This window comes from Ceratosolen solmsi, unplaced genomic scaffold (genome assembly GCF_000503995.2).
Source record: "Ceratosolen solmsi marchali unplaced genomic scaffold, CerSol_1.0 scaffold29, whole genome shotgun sequence".
NCBI lineage: Eukaryota > Metazoa > Arthropoda > Insecta > Hymenoptera > Agaonidae > Ceratosolen > Ceratosolen solmsi.
The window spans coordinates 994,586-1,014,051 of NW_011948417.1; the positions used below are offsets into that span (position 1 = coordinate 994,586).

The 19,466-nt window shown below is 37.9% G+C and overlaps 1 protein-coding gene across 1 annotated transcript in view; it reads left to right on the forward strand.

Annotated features, from left to right (window-relative positions):
- LOC105359946 (putative uncharacterized protein DDB_G0291608) overlaps positions 1–19,466 on the forward strand; it is a 44,030-nt gene that overhangs the window by 15,630 nt on the left and 8,934 nt on the right. Inside the window, exons 3-4 of the mRNA XM_011496717.1 lie at positions 1,052–1,270; positions 4,310–4,590. Of these exons, the coding sequence (XP_011495019.1) occupies positions 1,052–1,270; positions 4,310–4,590 (500 nt within the window). The remainder of the gene's footprint in view (positions 1–1,051; positions 1,271–4,309; positions 4,591–19,466) is intronic.

Here is a 19,466-nt window from a genome sequence, read left to right on the forward strand (position 1 = left end):
AGCAGCCGGAGCTGCTCGAGAGAGCCCAAACCTTCTTTGAAGGGGCTGCCGAGCGTTACCGAATTACGCCTGTCAAGAAATCCAGCTATTAAGCTCCAGGCACCTCTTGTGTATTCATAAATTATTTTACTCTTTGCTCGGATTCACCTTGAGCGAAAAGGAGAAGCGAGACAGGCGCGATGGCGTAAGAGGGTGGGAGTTAAAAGGTTAAAGCGAAACCCGCCTGATGTTTTCTCCCAAGTTTATCACGAGTACTTAAAATTCTAGAATCATACGTTAATTAAATTCCTCGACGAGCAAGGAAAATTATAGAAAATATTTATTGTTTATTGTTTATTGCGATATTAGAAATAAGAGGGTAATTTGTGCATTCACGGCATTGATGAATCAATCGTATATTCGCGTACAAGAGAGAAGAGATTTTAATTGACTCTCAACTATCGAATATCCGATCAAAATGCATTTACATTATGCCTAAAATTTACAATAAATGTGCTGTAATCATGTAATTACAAACACTATCGAAAAATTCAATCATTTGACTTACTCTATAAATAACTAACTCGGCCCGTACACCAGCAATGCTTCACGGACATCATTTTTCGTTACTCGAACGTACGAATTTATTGCCTACGTACCGGCACGTGTTACGAATATGAAAAATTTATGAAAATATATGCCGAACAACTTGGCTTTATATTCTCTGAGCCCCTAATCGCTAATAACTAATGACGTAAATTCATTGTCAGCCACAATCCAATAAAAATATCTCATTAATTAGCCTAAATCGTGTGTATTATTATTGCCATACATTATGTAATATACAAGACCTTAAACGTAAGTAAATTTTAACAAATGAAACGGCTAACTTATACAAGGCAATTACAAATACTAATAGCAATTGATTATCCTTCCCTAAAATATATATAAGCAATCCGTCCCATATCTTATCAGTCCCATCTCCATCGACTCTATTCAAATGCAGCCAATCACAAAACGAGATCGTACATTGTTTTTCCCTTTAAAAAACGACGGCACTTGTTTGTTGCAGAGCACTTTCAGGGCATACCACCGGGAGCCCTGCCAGCATTCCTCCACAATTTACAAAATTCAACAGGTTACAACATAGCGAAGCCGATAGCGAGGCCGGCGGCGTATCATCCACACCATCCGCCTCATCCGGGCCATCATCCGCCTCAGCATCACTTGCCACCCAACGCCCATCACACATTGCATCAGCTACTCGGATGCCGAACTCCTTATCTGACCGGTGAGTATGCTCACATTGCTTATCTGGCAATCGTCGTTATCAATGCGCGCAATCATCGAATCTTTATTCGATTAGTCTTCGTAAACGAATCACGGCCATACGTGCACTTTTCATTCCGTCGAACACTTCCGACGCTTCGCTCAACAATTTCATCATTTTTCCCGCCACCATAATAATTTAACATTTAACTATATATCCAACGTCCACTGTTCATTCAACTTCACAACAACATGACTACTAACAACAACTTGTTTTACATGTTCGTCGACACCACTCGCTACGTACATTGATTGCATCCCCCCCCCCCCCCACCCTCACCCTCACCCGCACTCCCAACGATTAGTCCTAACGTTGCCATTTAAATTTCGCTCACCTACTACTCGTCCGGCAGCTCGACAATATCCATTGCACGTGCGCTTACTTTTTCCTCTCCTCATCCCCAAATAAACACACGCGCGCGCTTTAATATACGACGCAAACGCCCGCGTTCACCGAGCGTAAATCTAGATGGAGCTCGAACGCAATTCGCGCAATGGGTAGATAGTACGTGAAAATTTTGGGAAAACGCGGGGACAGGCGGGTGAGGAGGAGGAGGAGGAGGCGAAGGAGGAGGATGATGGATGGATGGATGGATGGATTGATGGATTGATGGATTGATGGATTGATTGGGGGGGGGGGTAAGGGTTGCGGAGGAAAAAAAGCATCCGAGCGGGCGTTTATACGAAAGCTTTAAAGTCCGGAAAACCGCGATGGATCGCGTGAAATCGGAGAGGTAGCGATAGATAATCAATCCGACGGGGCTCGCGCCTTTAACGAGGACGAGGCGCCTCATCGGCCAACATCAAAGCTAAACGGCCGCGTGTATAATATACGCACCCGCGTCCCATTACAATAACCGGCCGGTGGAGTGCGCACAGAGTGCAGTCGCGCGTTATTGTTGTGCGCAACAAGTGCGCCAGGGATATATGCCGATGGATCTGCGAGAGGATAGAGGAAAGATAGCAAGCACTTGAACGTGCGTTGACTCCACCACCACCACCACCACCACCACCACCACCACCACCACCAATACCACCTGACGGGTCTCCCTTTGCCCATTACGATCATCACGATCACTGGCCTGCCCGGGTTGGCTGATAGTGTTGATTGGCTTTGTGGGCGGATAATCGACTCGACTCGACTCGACTTGACTCGATAAGTAACGAACGAGGCGCTGATCATTTGGAAAATTAACGACGACGAGGATCGGCCGCTTGGAAGCGCTTGGGATGTCTTGAGTCGCGCGCCGAGATGACGGTCGATGAGGATCTCACATTATCGGGAGTCTCTGTATTAATTTTTGTTGGGAAATAATTTTTTTCGACTTTAACATCGAACCTGCTATACCTTACCACCATACAAGTAGAAATTCGCTTGGAAATATGAATGAGCGTAAAGTCACATCCACCATAATATACTATTTATAATAGTCGGTAAATGCTCGTGATTTATTAATTCGAATGGTCAAACGGAATAACGTTGATGAGTCGTAGTAATAATAATAATTGGATCGCGTTACAAGAAGAGAGACAACAGATACTATTGGCGTATTGTTTGCTGACCTTTTAGGAAAGCTTCTACGATGTATAAACTTCGATCGACTCGAAAGTAAATTGGCCACGAAAGAAAAGATTTTAAGTTGATGAAAGTATATGACCTAAATGTAAATATTTCAATTATTTATTATATGTTTCCATTCAAATTTATTGAATAGTGTATTGATGTATATAAATCGACTTTATTCCGCGCAAACGAATCTCCGTTATTTATATTAATAGTATAAATTACAATAATAATGATAATTATGATGATGACAATGATAATATTATTAATAATGATAATATTAATAATGATAATATTAATAATAATAATAATAATAATAATAATAATAATAATAATAATAATAATAATAATAAATCATTATAATTAGAAATTGTGAAAAATCATATATTATGGAAATTGAAATGAGTGAATACTTTTTTTTATGAAATTATAATTAAGGAAAATGCTTTTTAATGGTAAATTTAATATTATTTTTGTTAACATAAAACTGATAATTTTTAGCTATGATAATTGAATTAATATACGACAAATTGTCACTCATTCTCAATCACTAGAATTTAATTGGATGACTAAAATAATACTAAACACTGTTAACAAACAATACGTAAATGTGGGGCATTTGCGGCCAGTGATAATATGGTTAGGCATTTATTAATAATATTTAACACAAATTCTCGATCACAGTATTTAGACGCACGTTCCACCAATTATGGAAATCTCATTATCAAATCATTAGGGTTCACTGTACTGAATTATACAACAACTCAATTGTCTTGCCTAGTCTCGCTAATTGACACATACTTGAATATTACTTGACTCATATATTATGGTCCATCGTATTAAGGTTCGAGTAATTTAATGAACAATGTAACACATTTTTTTTTTTTTTTTTTTTTTTTTTTTTTTTTTTTTTTTTTTTTGAAGCGAGTATTGTATCATTTCTATGACACGCAGGCTTATCAATTTATTTTACAATTCCATAAAAGATCAAATGCATTTTTTTTTCTTCTATTCTTTAACGGAGCAGAATTTTATGCGAAACAATCGTTATTAATTCGCCCGCAATATTTAAATGTTTGCTAATATTATTGCAATATTTCGTTAATAATTATAACGCGAAAAAAAGACGAATAATTTTCTTTCAAGTTTAACAAACAAACCTTGCTGTCTCGTACATAGAGTTTTAAATAAATAAATTTATCGATAAACATTATCAGATTGAAACAAGATGACCGAGCTAATTATAATCTCCCGAGTGTAATCTATCTCGATAAAACGGACGCGTTAATCACAATTAACACCCAGTCGGCTTAATTAATAATCTACGTGGAATAAATCTCACCTGCGAGCAAACCATAATCCATAAAACTAATACGTAACGAGCAAAAAAAAATGCAAGAGAATGTAATACGTGATTGCTCGTGTGTGGCGGAACAGTGGCGAGTCCAGGAGGCGGGAACCACCAGCTTGGCGGCCCGGGGGGAGCCGCGGGCTTCCCGGGTGCGATGCAGGGCAGCCTCGGGGAGCTCACGGGGATGAGCCTCGGCTTCCCCTGGGCGGGCAGCGCGAGGGGAAAGCCACGGAGGGGAATGATGCGACGGGCCGTCTTCTCGGACCTTCAGAGGCGCGGACTCGAGAAGAGGTTTCAGCTCCAGAAGTACATCAGCAAACCCGATCGCAAGAAGCTCGCCGAGAAGCTCGGACTCAAGGATTCCCAAGTCAGTGTTGCACTTTACTATTCCTCGTCATTTATCTTAACATTTACTTAACATTTAAGACTCTTGTCTCGACGAAAATCCTATGCTTCGTGCAATAATTATCTAAAAATAGTAACTAAACAATCACGCGTAATCGACATTTTACATGAAATTTTAATATACGTTTTCATTAATTGTCTACGTACACATATACACGGTGTAAGGACAATATAAGTTCTTTTAATACAATATACATTTTAATGTCTATCGATGTATAATCAATTGTGTTGTTAATCGTAATTTTCAACCAGTCCGTCATCATATTGAATTGTATGAAAAAAATTCATACTAAAATTCAGCTAAACATTAATAATGTCGATGCGTGCCATTTAATAGCCTTATTAGAGCACTGATTGTCGAGATGAGATAACAAATTCCCTCTGCATTTATGATCAATTAAATCCGTTCAATAGCAATCAATAGAAAGTAATATGCTCTCGATTAATCTGCTCTTCAATTGCATCAGCTTTCACACGTTCCTCTTCCATACTTATTATAATTCCCTTGATAGATCCAACGCCGACATTATCGATATCGTAAAGAATTTTGGTTGTACAAACGAGCTGAAAACAAAAAGAAAACACCACCGACAAAACGAAATAAAATGGAAAGAAAGGAATGAAACGAGTACGTTAATGTTTATGCAACTCGTTTGAATAACCCAGTTGACTAACTATTACATCTCGTTAATTTCATTAAGCGGAACATAAATAATGTATGCCTCGCGTTACCTCGACAGCGCCAACTCTCTCAAAACAAAACAAAAACAAAAACAAAAACAAAAACAAAAACAAACAAAAAAAAAGGAAGAAAGAAAGAAAAAAAAACGAAAAACAAAAATTGTCCGTACAAACTCGCGTCTCTCCAACTACACAAGCGTACTCGCGCGCCAACAATTATTGCGGGCCACCCCTAGCCAAAATATTCGGAATAGCGAGTGGTCGGCCAATCGTACGGTGAAAATCATCAAAAGGCACTCGAACGACCGAGGGGAGGTTACAAATAAACAACGGGGCAACATCCTGGCTCCCACTAAAACAAGGAAAAATAGGAATATCCCAGCAGATCCGGCTGTCGTTTACGGGTCATGGGGATTGGGTGTGGGCGGGCGGAGGGGGGGGGGGCTTAATCGGGCGATGCCAGTTCATTAGCTGCTGACATCAGACCACTGCCACGCCGAGCTGACACTCGGACTGCGTGCGAATACGCTCACCTGAGCCACCGCCGCCCCCTTCCCACCGCCACCGGGGAATTTATGGCTCGGAGTCGATGAGGACAGTCGATGAGCATAGTTGTCGATGATAATAGTTCATGAGGTGAAGCTTTTTTCACACACACACACACACACACCTGGATGCCCCTTATTTTTTCTTTGACAAGGAATGACATTATAGAATACAATACGGTTATTCTTGATAAAACTCTGTCTCCTCCGAATGAAACTATTATCTATCATAACCTTCTAAAACCTTTTCTTTTTCTTTTTTTTTTTTTTTTTTTTTTTTTTTTTTTTTTAACAAGCACGAGCTTTATTTTGCTATTTTAACAAAAATAAAAAGAGTAACAAATTGCTTTGTACGTACTATACGATGTTTGTGTGAACGTGCGCATTTACTACATATCACCGATGATTATTAATTACATACAATAATAATTACCAAAATTAATCTCAACATCACTCACATTGGATTGTTTGAAAGACGTGTGCGTGCGCGTGCGCGCACGTTTGTGTGAATTAATTAGACAATTGTAATTGATGTAAGTTTATTAAACATTTATCGCGAACAATTGTTAAAAGTAACGATACTACATTATTATTCAATGATGTTAATACTTATGGTATAGAAAAATAAAATGGTGATTCTTAAACTTCACTATGACAATTTTTTATATATGTAGAAAATTGCTGAAGATAATATTTTCATTTAGATTGCCTGTGCTTGGCCAAATTTTTTAATTCTACTAAATAATTTATCACTCACATATTTCCTAATGCCATATTATTTTATAGGAATTTTCATTAAAACTAGAATGCATACGTGAATTTAATAATGAGCTTAAGAAAAATAATGCTAGTTTCAGAAGAAATGATAATTATCTGTCTCGTAACGCTCGCACTAAATAGAAAAAAAGGGAAAATTAGATGAAGAAAAAATCGAAAAATATAGAAAAGAGTCTATGTAATTGATCGTACGGATTACGGATATATTTTCCATTTTCCTCGGAGGCTGGCAGCCTGACGCTGCACCGGCTGTCGGGTATATGATCAAGTGAATAAATTGCTAGCGAAGTAAGAGCCTGTCTCTCTCTCTCTCTCTCTCTCTCTCTTCCGTGTCTATGCGTATGCGCTTGTACGTATGCGCTTGTGCGTATGCGCTTGTGCGTATGCGCTTGTGCGTATGCGCGTGTGTCCCCGTCTGTCTGTCTGTTTGCTTGAATTTCTCACTCACTATATGCCATATCCCTCATGTATAATTCACACCTCGAACGCGCCATGACTCGACCGCCATTGGTCGTTTAACTGTCCTCGACTGGTTTTATGACGAGCCTGTCGACTGTTGAGACGCTTTCTCTGTTTCTCTCCTTTTTTTTTTTTAATCTTCCATCACGTAAGCCCGGTTACTTCCTTTCACCATTCAGGTGAATTTGAATTTGAACCGTCGAGCGTATTCACGGATGACCATATATGCATGCTCCACTCTAAACTTCGGATTATTCAGAAATTTATACATATTTTCCTGCTCACCCCATATAATTGTCGATTCGCCGGCGCTTCTTTTTCTCCTCGCTTCGCACCTCTTTCTCTATTTCTCCCGGCCTCGCGCGCTATTCGTCTTCGTTATGAATTCCACGTGGAACATATGGCACTACTCGCAGCCATGGAGTCAAAGTTTGCATAGCAAACCCGTCACGTAGAAACTTTTTAATAAAAGATTCGGGGTTGCCGATCGCTTCGACAGTCATCGGAAAATGCAAAGAGACGCATGATATGCACACTTGATTTATATCTTGATATTGAAATATCACGCTCTCAAGCCAGTATATCCGGCAGCTAAATTATTATGCCGATATCTCGTTAAATTTATCTTATTTCCCGCTCCAAACTATACTCTTATGTGCTTTTTAACCGCGTCTTTTCCACGCGATGATTATTGGTTTACGCTGCTATTCGGGCGAATGACGACGGGTTAGAAATCATTAAAGATACTCTATAATTGCTAAAATCAAACGAATTGCAATTTGTCGCTCTGTAGTTGTGAATATCGTGAAAAGCATTTCAAACGATTAGAAGGTTTGAGCTGCATCGTGACGGCCAATGTCCTTCAAGCAGCATCTATTACAAATAAACAAATGACTTTTAATCGACAGAGAGCGAGCTAAGGACTAATGCTAATTTTATCGAACTAATCATTCGATTAATCGACTGACTGTGCTACAATAGCTCATATAGACGAAATTACGGCCACTACATTTCACTAGGCCCGTAATTCACTAAGCAACATTGAATTTGGATGATGGCAATGGTTCGCGGCAATGGTTAATTCAAAGTTGAAATTGGCAAGACGTAGAAATGGCGACGAGAAAGCGCTAAGTGGTAAGCATGTGAAATCATAGAACAAAGAGAGAGGAGAATGAGGGATATAGACGAATAGTTGCGTAACGAGAGAGGAAAAGAAATGGATGACGCTTGCAATATGGTGGTGAACGGCCGTGCGAACAGTGATAAAAGCTATTATTGCTCGACGATGGCTTTCCCCGCAACGACATCGGTTGGATGTCAAGCTCTGATTTTCCGAGGGTGGGCGTTTCGGAAAAACTGTCCCTGCGGTTTCTCACCCTTCGGAATACACTTGGCGCGACCTTCCCCAAGGGTCTGACTCTTTTGTCACGAAAGAGATTGAATTTTATTAAAGCGCCTCGACGCTCGGGCGTTCGTTTTCATTCCCGCGAGCTTTCTTCAAATTTATCTCTATTTTTCTGCTCCTCTTCTCTCCCCCCCCCCTCTCTCTCTCTCTCTCTCTCTCCACTGTACTTTATGAAATGTTGTAAAATTTTCCATGACACTTATTTGTTCTTGTATTCATGATACGGCGAAACATTTAACATTACCATAACATTTATATAATACCGGTAATATAAAACATTAACATTCGTAATTATCATTCTCATAATAAATGAAAACAAATGAGTGTATACGTGGCCTAAGAATGCAATTAATAATTTTATATTTAACATTGAATATTTATCGAATAGTAAAGAATGTTTACAATTACACGGGTTTACAATTTGAATGTATTCGAATGCTCCAATTTAAAAACTTCAATATTTATTTTAATAAAATAGATATTTTAATATATCAATACAATGGCTTTTACCGATTTGAGGGGAATTTGCAATTTAATTGCATGTCAGTTTAATTAAGATTAATAAAGTATTTTATCAAAATTGTCGAGAGACTTGTTTAATAATGCATCATTAATGGAAATGATATCTTAAACATTTTTCGATTTTCAAAAGTCATTAAAAATACTATATAAAATGTTATATATATATATATATATATATATATATATATATATATATATATATATATATATATATATATAAGAATCGAACAATCAATTAATTTTATAAATTTAATTAAAACCGGCGAAAATACTACATGAATATTTCATTCAAATCAATATTTTGACAGATTATTATAATAACGTAAAATTATTCGTTGAGCGATAAATTTGTTGATGAAGTTTTTACATTATGTTATTACTGTACGTAATGGCGAATTTAATTTAATATTTAATTTGTTATAATTTGTTGCAATTCAAATATAAGCTCTAAAATCTTGACAATAAAATGAAAACAGCTTTGATACAATAATACTAATAAAAGCAACGACAACTGCCACGAAAACAACAACAACAACAACAACAACAACAACAATAATAATAATATTAATAACAATAATATTAATGATAATGGTTGCTTTCGTGTACTCGTTAAATTAATAATAAATTAATTATATTCCTGCTATATGAGTCTCGTATTAAGAAATATGTTTATTTATCTGGGCAGACTTTTTTTTTCAAATGACATTAAAACAATTGCCTGAGATATTAAATTGATCTTTCACTCTTTAAAGTAATAGTGCTCCATTTTAAAGTAAAGCTGCAGTAAATTAAAAGAAACTTATCCGACATTGGGTGAAGAATCATGCCAAGTCGGAGTGGCAGTATTTTCTCAATACTCTAGTTTAAATCTTGTGAGGCTGGGAGAATATAAAGAGAGCAGAAAATCATAAAGTAGCGAAGCATAATGAAGTAGTTACAGTGGAGAGCTGAAGCGCGGACGCTAACCGTCATCAGGAGCTTGACTCTCACGTTTGTTTCATGAATCTTTCGGGAAAATTTAATTAAAGCTTGGCAGTTTAGGCTCGCGGCGACCTCTCCTAACTTGAGTTGCCCAACCTCGCATATCACCGCGTCTGCTGAGTTTATGTGACGAGGATAGGCACCCGACTAATTAACGTAATTAGTGCGACGTCTCCTGACCCAACCTGACCGCGCTCTCGTTAATACTCGTATCTATTGCCGAGAGTTTTGATAATCTTCCCATGTTCTCTCTCTCTCTCTCTCTCTCTCTCTCTGTCTGTCTGTCTATCTGTCTATCTGTCTGCTCGGCTATTAGACCAACTTCTTGCTCGATTCGACTAAAAGTTTTTATACACAAGAAGCTTCGCTCCAAATAGCCGTATATTTTTATTAAAATTTAATAAATTAAGATAAAGAAATCTTCAATATTTTTCAATAAATTACATGAAGTTAATCGGCCGTATTATCAATGCCAAATTATCAATCATTTTTAATATTTGTATGTCTTTTTTAGTTTAGTTAGCTCAAGTCTTTAATAAAATTATAATATTTACTTAAAATTATACGCTTATTGCTAATATTTCTGTAAACGAATATTTATGATTCTAGTAGTCGATGATTTATTAATGAGATTTTTTCATAAACCCAAGAGAATGCTCAACATATTATGACGTGTAATTGCATTATACGAGACATTCAGCCCAGCGATAACTTTATACTAATGTCAGTCTTTGGAACGTAATTATCCTTTTTAGGACAATAAACTCTATCGAATAACATTTCAAATTTAACTGAATATCATAATACGTTTTTATCTCCTCTTCCATTAATAACTTTATTAAAGTTATGCTATAGGTCTTCGAGAGAGAGAGAGAGAGAGAGAGTAATCAGCTGCCCTCTGAGTCTTGCCTCTCTGTCTGCGTGGACGTGGCGTGGAAAATCGGAGGAAGTAAATTTGCATTTATAAAGTTGAAGTCGGAAGGAAAAAATATTGGACAGGTAAAAGCACGGACGGTCGGTTGAGGCTGGGGAGGTCTTGGCGTGGGATTGGAGAGACAAGGCGAAGGTTTCTGCAAGACACGCGCGAGCGATTAATTAAAAGATGCCGGAAAGAAAGAAGAAAGGGCTCCTGGGGGCATTGGAGTTGTCTTAAAAAAAAAAAAAAAAAAAAAAAAAAAAAAAAGTAGAGTTAAGAGAGGAGCGAGATGAAGGAAAGTAAAAGAGTCGGCGATACGAGCGGACGGCTCCCGTCACTTTTCTTTGGCATGGCAATACAAGGAGTCCTGTCAGACTGTCAGGATCACGCGCGCCCCTCTTAATTCGCGCGGCCCGCAAAGAGGGACTTCCTTCCTTCCTTCCAACGCTTCGGGTAACTTTCTTCCACTATTCCTCTCTTTTATTTTACCGCGTGGCACTTAAATAGCTACGGTACGGGTGCCGCGAACTTTTTATTTTTCTTTCTTTCATTCTTTCTTTCGTTTTTTCTTTTTTTTTTCGATACGCGAACGATACGCAAGAATAATTGCACGGCCAATTCGCGGTATACATTGTTAAGAGGAGTTTGGCGATTTTATATAAGTTATCTGCCGATTTATACTGTGGAGAAAAAAAATTACCAAATAAAACATGAATGGGGCGCGTCGTTGCTGAGTGACGAAGCAGAATGATTTATCACTAAAAGCAGAAATCCAGAATCTCATTTCAGAGCATTTTAGAGAATCACATTGAAACATACAAATTCACGGTTCGCGATACATACATTCGCAATATGCAATTGTCCTTTATTTCACAATTATTTCAAGTATATTTAAGTGGGGATGTTTTTTTTTTTGGTTTTTTTTTTTTTTTTTTTTTATTTAAATTCCGAAGGTCCGGGAATTATTTAAAGATAATAATAATGTCAGAGCGTAAGTGAATTGTAACATTATACTTGCATTCGGCTGAGGATTTTCAAATTATGCCTTACAATGAAACAAGCTGTCAACTGCAGGGAGCCATTTCTATTATTTACCTTGGCTCTTCCATTTCTTAAAGAATCATCGAAAAAAGGATAAATAGAAATAGAAAGCACTTATCTCCGACTAAAATCAGGCTTTAGTCCTATTATACATTTATTACTAGCTATACATCATTCATCATTTAATCAATAAAAAACACGCAGTAATTAAATTTCGTAAATCATGTTTAGCCATTTATTATTGTATTGTGATGAAAGGTGCGATAAAAAATCTGGGGGGACAGTGAAAAAAGTGCGAATGTTGGCAGGGTTCTCGTCGTGGAGCGTCGGAGAGGAGAGGGGTCGATGCAACCTCAGCACACTCGCGATTTTCAGTCTTTACGAATCCGGTCGCCACCTCGTCGTACTCGCAATTTCCCGAGTTCCGCGGCGATTGACCAGCTGCTGCTTTGGCAATAGCAGCCACTCTCCTTTTCTCCTTTGCTCGACCACGTTGCACTTTTTCGCGATACTTTGCTTATGTTATTTCGTTCTCTTGTGTACGATCGGAATATAACGAGCAAATTATGAAATACCAATTTTCAATAATTATACAATTTCTAAATCCACATTCTAATAATGTAGATTGAGTATGGAGTACTGAAACCTCTCATTTTAAATATGCGATGATATATATATATATATATATATATGTATATATATAATTCAATAAAACCTAAATTGAATTTCAATAACTTGGAAATCGTAGCTTTGTATAATTTATAAAAGTCGTACATCGAATTACCATTAGTTTAACAAATACTAATGTAACAAAAACTTATGTAATAAAATATTATTTATAATTGAATCAGACATTCCAATATTTGTTGATGCAGCGTAATAGAAATATGAATTCAATCTAAAATTCCATGTGTAAATAATGTAAGAAAACAATATGTGAACGCATGAAAATAAGATCTCGGTTACATCGAAACGAAAATGTTTCAACAGGGTAGAATTGGGCAAAGGTTGAAACCAACAAAAGTCGAAAACTCGAAGGAAAATAGAGTGTTTGCTGCGTAAAGGCGCGCATTCTCAGAGAAAAATAAATAGAGAGAGAGAGAGAGACGGAGGGGAGGAGGAGGATGAAATGGTGAAAAGGTAAGCTCGTTGGTAAACTCGCATACACTCGGACTAATGGCTACAAATTGATATAGCCGATGGAATAGTCGGAGGGAGAGAGAGAAACTCTATATCCGACGAAGTACAGGCCTTAATGGCCGATCTATCTAGCGTGTCAGATTCAGAGTCCTGCGAGGGATACTGACGAATAGAAAGACGAAGAGAGAGAGAGAGAGAGAGAGAGAGAGAGAGAGAGAGAAAGTTAGTGAGTGAGTGAGTGAGAGAAATAGAGGAGGGGGAGGGGGAGGGAGAGAGAAGAAAATAGATATAATCTATTTGCGGGCAAGAGTAAACTAGAGGGATGATTTAATCGTCTTCAATGTCGGAAATGCGGTGCAGACTGACCCTGGCGTTACTCCCCCGCACAATATTCCCAGTTCGTCGGCGTATTTACGAGCACACATACGTGTCACCTTTCGCCAAATACGACGAAGTTTGATTCATCCATTCATTCTGCAATTCGTCATGAAATGCAAAATGCATAATACATGATTTTATTACGCACTACTTAATACGACAGGCGATTGATTATAATTACAAATTAACGGTGTTTTCATTACAAAATACTTTTATAAATACATTTTGTATATTAGCGAGTGTCGGGAAACCTTAAAATCTAGGGCTGATTTTATAAAAAGTTTATAATAAACAAACCATACGACGAATGAACATTAATATGCCGTACTCAGCATTTTCCTAATCGATAAATACTAATTTGTACTTACTTAAATAATAAACTATTTAATATATTCATGCTCATTATCCATAAGTGAACAATTTAATCTTTGTTACAAATACAAGAACAAGCACATCGAATCATAATTTTGTCATAATGTAATGAAGAAAAATTTTGTAATAAATTATAAGGTCCGTAAATCGTAATGCTTAGCATCATTAATCCTCTATTACAGATATATTGATTTATATGCGCGCACACAGATTCATAATTCATAATTATGAGTAAAGATAGAATAAGATAGAATAGCAATTTTTACCAATAAGAAATCATGATAAAGCATTCAAAAGTTAATTATTTACATATATACGGCATATTGTATGTAAGCAATAAACAAGTAAAAGTGGCCAAAGTGTGCCCTTTTCATTTTCCCTTATTATACAGCAGCTGCTAATGGTAATGAATTTTACAGGATCGATAAACTTTCTTTCTTTCTTTCTTTTTCTTTTCTTTTTTTATTTATTTATTTTTTTTCTTTTCTTTTTTTTTTTTTTTTTTTAAGTAAACTTTAAAGATGTATGCAATATCATAAGAAACGACATCGATATCCCAAGAATCCAGATTGAAAATAACTATGTAACCGCGTGAATATTGGTGTCGGGTAGAGTACATCAATGGTCCTTAGAATATCATTGTTGACAAGTGCAAAATATCTACTATTTCTTTGAAATTAAGATATTATTTTAATAGCTCGATTATCATCAGCTCGCTACAATGAACAAAACACAATAAAAAAATACAAAAAAAAATCGTGCGATGCCGCAAGATCGATAAACGCCCCGAAATTATATAAACTCGATGGCTCTTATGTCACTTGATGGAGGCTCCGATTTCCACGGGGAAGCGGTGACTAAATGTCTGACACTATATACTTCTTACAACTTTGTTGAGTAGTTGGTAAATATTTAGATAGCATTCGCTAACCCAATTTGGCGTCAGCTGCATCATATCGACTAAAATAACGACTGCGATTAAATATGACGTATATGCGCTAAGAGAGCCGCTTGCTCCCGGTATTGCCAAGTGCGCATAACCAAGTGACTCCCGCTCCTTCTTCCTTCATTAATATAAGATAAGAATCGAATCCTCGGCTGCTAAGATTCTAAATCGGGCTTTGGAATTTTTGAAATTAACGTACGCCTCGCCGGTCCTCCTCAACCTAATGAGAAATTCGATCGAGCCAGCGGCTGATCCGTAAAAAATGGGCGTCGGTCGGTCGCCTGCATAATGTCTACCGTCGGGAGGATATTAAAAACAATATAGGCGGCAGCATGAATACAACGTCAGGGCAATATCGCATCCTTACGCTTAGACGTCACGAGGTTCTTCATGCATTATGGATTTCGCGGGTCCGACCTCGGGGAGCTCTCGAGGGTGAGATTCTCAAGCGAAGCGGGAAGAGCTAAGAAACCATGAATATACAATACTCGAGCATGCATAGAGATTCCTTCTTTCTGGATCAACTTTAATCACTTTGCGAAAATTCCTTTGCTATTTCGCCTTCTTGCCCGCCTATTTTCCGACCCCTCCCACTCGTCTCATCCTGCTCCATCTATTTCTCTTAAATTTTAGGGGGAAAGTTTGGGCAAATTGCGGATGAGAGAGAGAGTCGGTTAGAGAAAGTCGAGGAGGAGAAGTGGATCATAATACTGTATGATTTGGAAATCTGGAGGGGCCCGTGTCTACACTCGATAAAAGATTTGAGGAATATTCAGATGAGCTTCCTCTTGGAATACAAAATTTCATCTTATACACCTTGTGCTATTTAATAAGCTTTCTCCGACGATAAGATTTTAATCTGACCACTGAGTGGCGACAAGACAATATTATTGCCATTGACTATCATGGCTAGTGGCCTACAAAAAAAATTAAAAAAAAAAAAAAAAAAAAAAAAGAAAAAAAAAACATCAAAAAATATCAATTAATAAATCGATCCTAATTTAACGTACAATTATACTTGTTAATAATCAATACAGTGCGTTTAACATTTACCCTGTGGTCAGAAATGCTTTGGATGAGAATTTTTTTTAAAAAAAAAAGAGTGTCTTTATGTACAATGGATGTGAAACGTTTCGCTCAAAGTAAATTTGTAATTTGATGACCGATCCTGACAATTTTTAACGTGCGCTATGAATTAAGGGTGCAAAAATTTTACCATCATTTTTTACATTACGACGAGGGGCGGTGGGGGGGATGAGGGGTGGGGGAAAAATGATGAAACAACATTGATTTATACACGCAGTTTTGCGGTAAAAAGTGAAATTGACAGCTTGTTAAACGAGTCAGCTGGACTTTTGTGTCGTCTAAAGGAAACTCGCGTGTAAAAAAAAAAAAAAAAAACAGTCGTTGAAGGATTAACCGATTTAAAAATAACGGCTTGGAGCATTAATTTTGACGAGTAAGATTGTTTCGGTTGGCACTTTAAATATGAAATAACACACGTTGAAAGATAATTTTTACGTTTAATAAGCACATTTTTTTCCACGGATAATCTGTGACAATGATATATATCACTTACACACTACTACAACAATTATATAAGACTTTTATCCTTTCTCATTATCGTTAATTTTGTACCACTCGATGATTTCCGTGTCGTAGTCATTTGAACCGATCTCATTTAGAGGCAGTTTCGTTAAAATATTATCGAGACCCTTTTATACAAACAAATAAAAAAAAAAAAAGAAAATCGGATATAATCGGTTTATCAAATACCATTTAGACAATATTTGACACTAGTTGTAATGGAATATTAAATTATTATTATTATCACTTACGCGACCCCAATTAAATTAGAACTGAATACGTAGTGGTGAGAAACTTAACTTGGATTTATGTAAACAATGAATAGATTCGTAGTTGCAATTTCATTTTAACCAGATTGTAGCAAACTTCCACCACGGCTATTTGAAATTCAAACTCTGAAAATCGTAATGCCAAAGTTATTACTACTAAAAATGCTACTAATTTTCAGGATATTTCAAAACTTATACTAGAATTCCACATCGACATTAACAGTCGAAATATGTGTTTTACGCCCATGTTGAATTCGACAATTTGTATCCTTCGATATTTATTTCTCCGATAAATGTGCTCGTTATAATTTATAGTTGGATAAATTGTTGTGGAATTGTAGAAATCGTTAAATCAGTGATGATATATTTATTGGCGAAGTATTAATACGAGTAATACGAGCTGCAAAGTCTTCGAGTTCTTCCGGAACAGTCAACGTGCTTATTCAAAAAAAAAAAAAAAACAAAAAACAAAAAAAAAAATTGTTTTTCAATTTTGAGTGAATGTGGTGCCTCGTTACTTTAACTCAATCGAATTTCAAAATTCAAATTCATATTGATTTTATAAGGGTTTCGTGATTTTTCCGTTAAGAACGTTTAACCTGTTAAATACATAATCAACCATTGAGCATCCTGGTGAAATGCTTTCTCGCCCAGTGCGATGTTCGCTTATACGTTCCGAAAGAATGACGCGCCATTCTTGACAATTTCGACGAAAATGAGAGAAGTCACACGCACACGCACACAGATCTAGTCCAGAGCGGCTGACTGACGATAAATATGAAAGGGAGGAGTGTTTGGGCTTCCATTCGCCTATTAACATGCGAATCCATCCTTGGAATATTGCCCCCTTCCTCTCACCCACCGCGCTCCTCTCAACATCCCATCCTCCCTTCCCATCTAACGAAACTCATACAAGCACGGCTTTTTCGCTTTCCGAGCCCCTCCCACTTCAGCTCCCTCCACGAGACGCCTTTACTACTACGCTTGTGCGTCCGTCACTTTCCTCTATTCGCTTTTTCGGAAATCCTTGCCCGTTCCATCCGCGCCCTCGGACTTTTTCTTAACTGGGCATCCCGAGGAACGAGTGGCTCTTCGACCATTGTCGAACGGTATATACTCCTCCACCTTTGCATCTGATTTGTCTCTCGGCCATTACCATGTCTTCGTATCTCCATCTCTCTCTATCTCTCTCTCTCTCTCTCTCTCTCTCTCTCTCTCTCTCTCTCTCTCTCTCTCTCTCTCTCTCATTCACGCATGCAATTAGGGCGATTAGCCGGTATTCGTGTATAGCTTAATGCGTGATAGCGCGATTAAGCGAGGCAGCAGCTTTGTAGGATGCCCGCGTTCGATAATAGTAAACATGTATTACCGAACGAGCCCTCGGCAATTAATTTCCCTCCCCAAACTTTCCCTATCAACGGCTTAAAACCATCCGCGAGTGCGAGAGAACAGTCTATATTCCGACAAGAGCGACGACGATGGGCGAATGGAGGTCGGTTGTTCGTCGAGTCCGCGATATCGTATGGTCAGCGAACTTCCCGAATATCCGTGAAAACCATCCCATCGTGGCAAGGAGGTCCCACTCGCTTCCTAAAACCTCCCTTCCTCGTTCTTTGGCTACCGCCTCCGTCAGCGGCCGGCGTGACGGGCTGTTGAGGGGTTATGGGAGTGAGATGGTGTGGGTGGAAGGGGGTTAGCACCGAGACCGACGTCATAATCGATCGTCTTTTATTAAAGTGCGCCAGATGGCGCGCGAGCGCGGAGGAGGTGCCCCTGGTAGGGGGAGGGTCGGCCCCCGAGGAGCCGTGTGGAGGGCTCGATTTTCGAGCGGCGCACTTTTTTATTCCGGCTTTATTGATTTCCTCTTCTTCCTTTTTCTTCTTCTTCTTCTTCATCATCATCATCATCATCATCATCTTCTTCTTCTTCTTCTTCTTCTTCTATTTCTTCTTCTTTTTTTTTTTTTTTTTTTTTTTGGTTTTTTGGTTTTTTGGTTTTTTGTTCCATTTCGTTGTTTTTGTCGGTCGCTTTTAAAGGCTCGCCGACGGTGACGTTTACTTGGTGCTTTTGTTGTCGATGCGCGGGGACGCAACGCTACGATCACCCCCGCGAAAATTAAGGCCGAGTGCTCGGGCGACAGCTGCCGCGGCACTGCCAAAGGGTTCGTCGTTCGCAATGGATACGCAATAAAGCGTATGGAGCATGGAATGGAGCATGGAATGGAGCATGGAATGGAGCATGGAATGGAGCATGGAATGGAGCATGGAACGGAGCACTTCATTACTACTGCGAACGATATTGATAGCATTTTGTAGCGATTTTTCGTCGATAAGAGCAGCTATTGACGGCACGAGTACGTAAACGATGTTGAGTGGAAACTATAACAATTGAAAACTTGTACGCAGTTGAGTTGGCCATAACTTGCCGATTTCCAAAACTTTATTTACTTATTATGAAATTCAACGTCACGGTATTCCGAACCTCTGTTACTTTCATCTTATTTAACGGCATTTTCATTTTACGATGAACGATTACAAGTCCGCAAATAAATAACTGCACGCCCCCATCCATATTTCAATTGACATTAAAAAAAAACTTGATTTGGATATACTACGCTCGATCATTCAGCTGTCGTTTATTTATTTCTAAGTGACATTTTTATTTTAGTTTACTACATAATAATAAACGGGAAGTCTTTAACTTGTCGAGTCGGAGTGGTCAGATCTAATGGACTGCACTGCAGCGTCGAATCAAGAAAATAAAATATTATTATAATTTCCTAATATTATACGCTATTATAATGAGACTTTATTAGATGT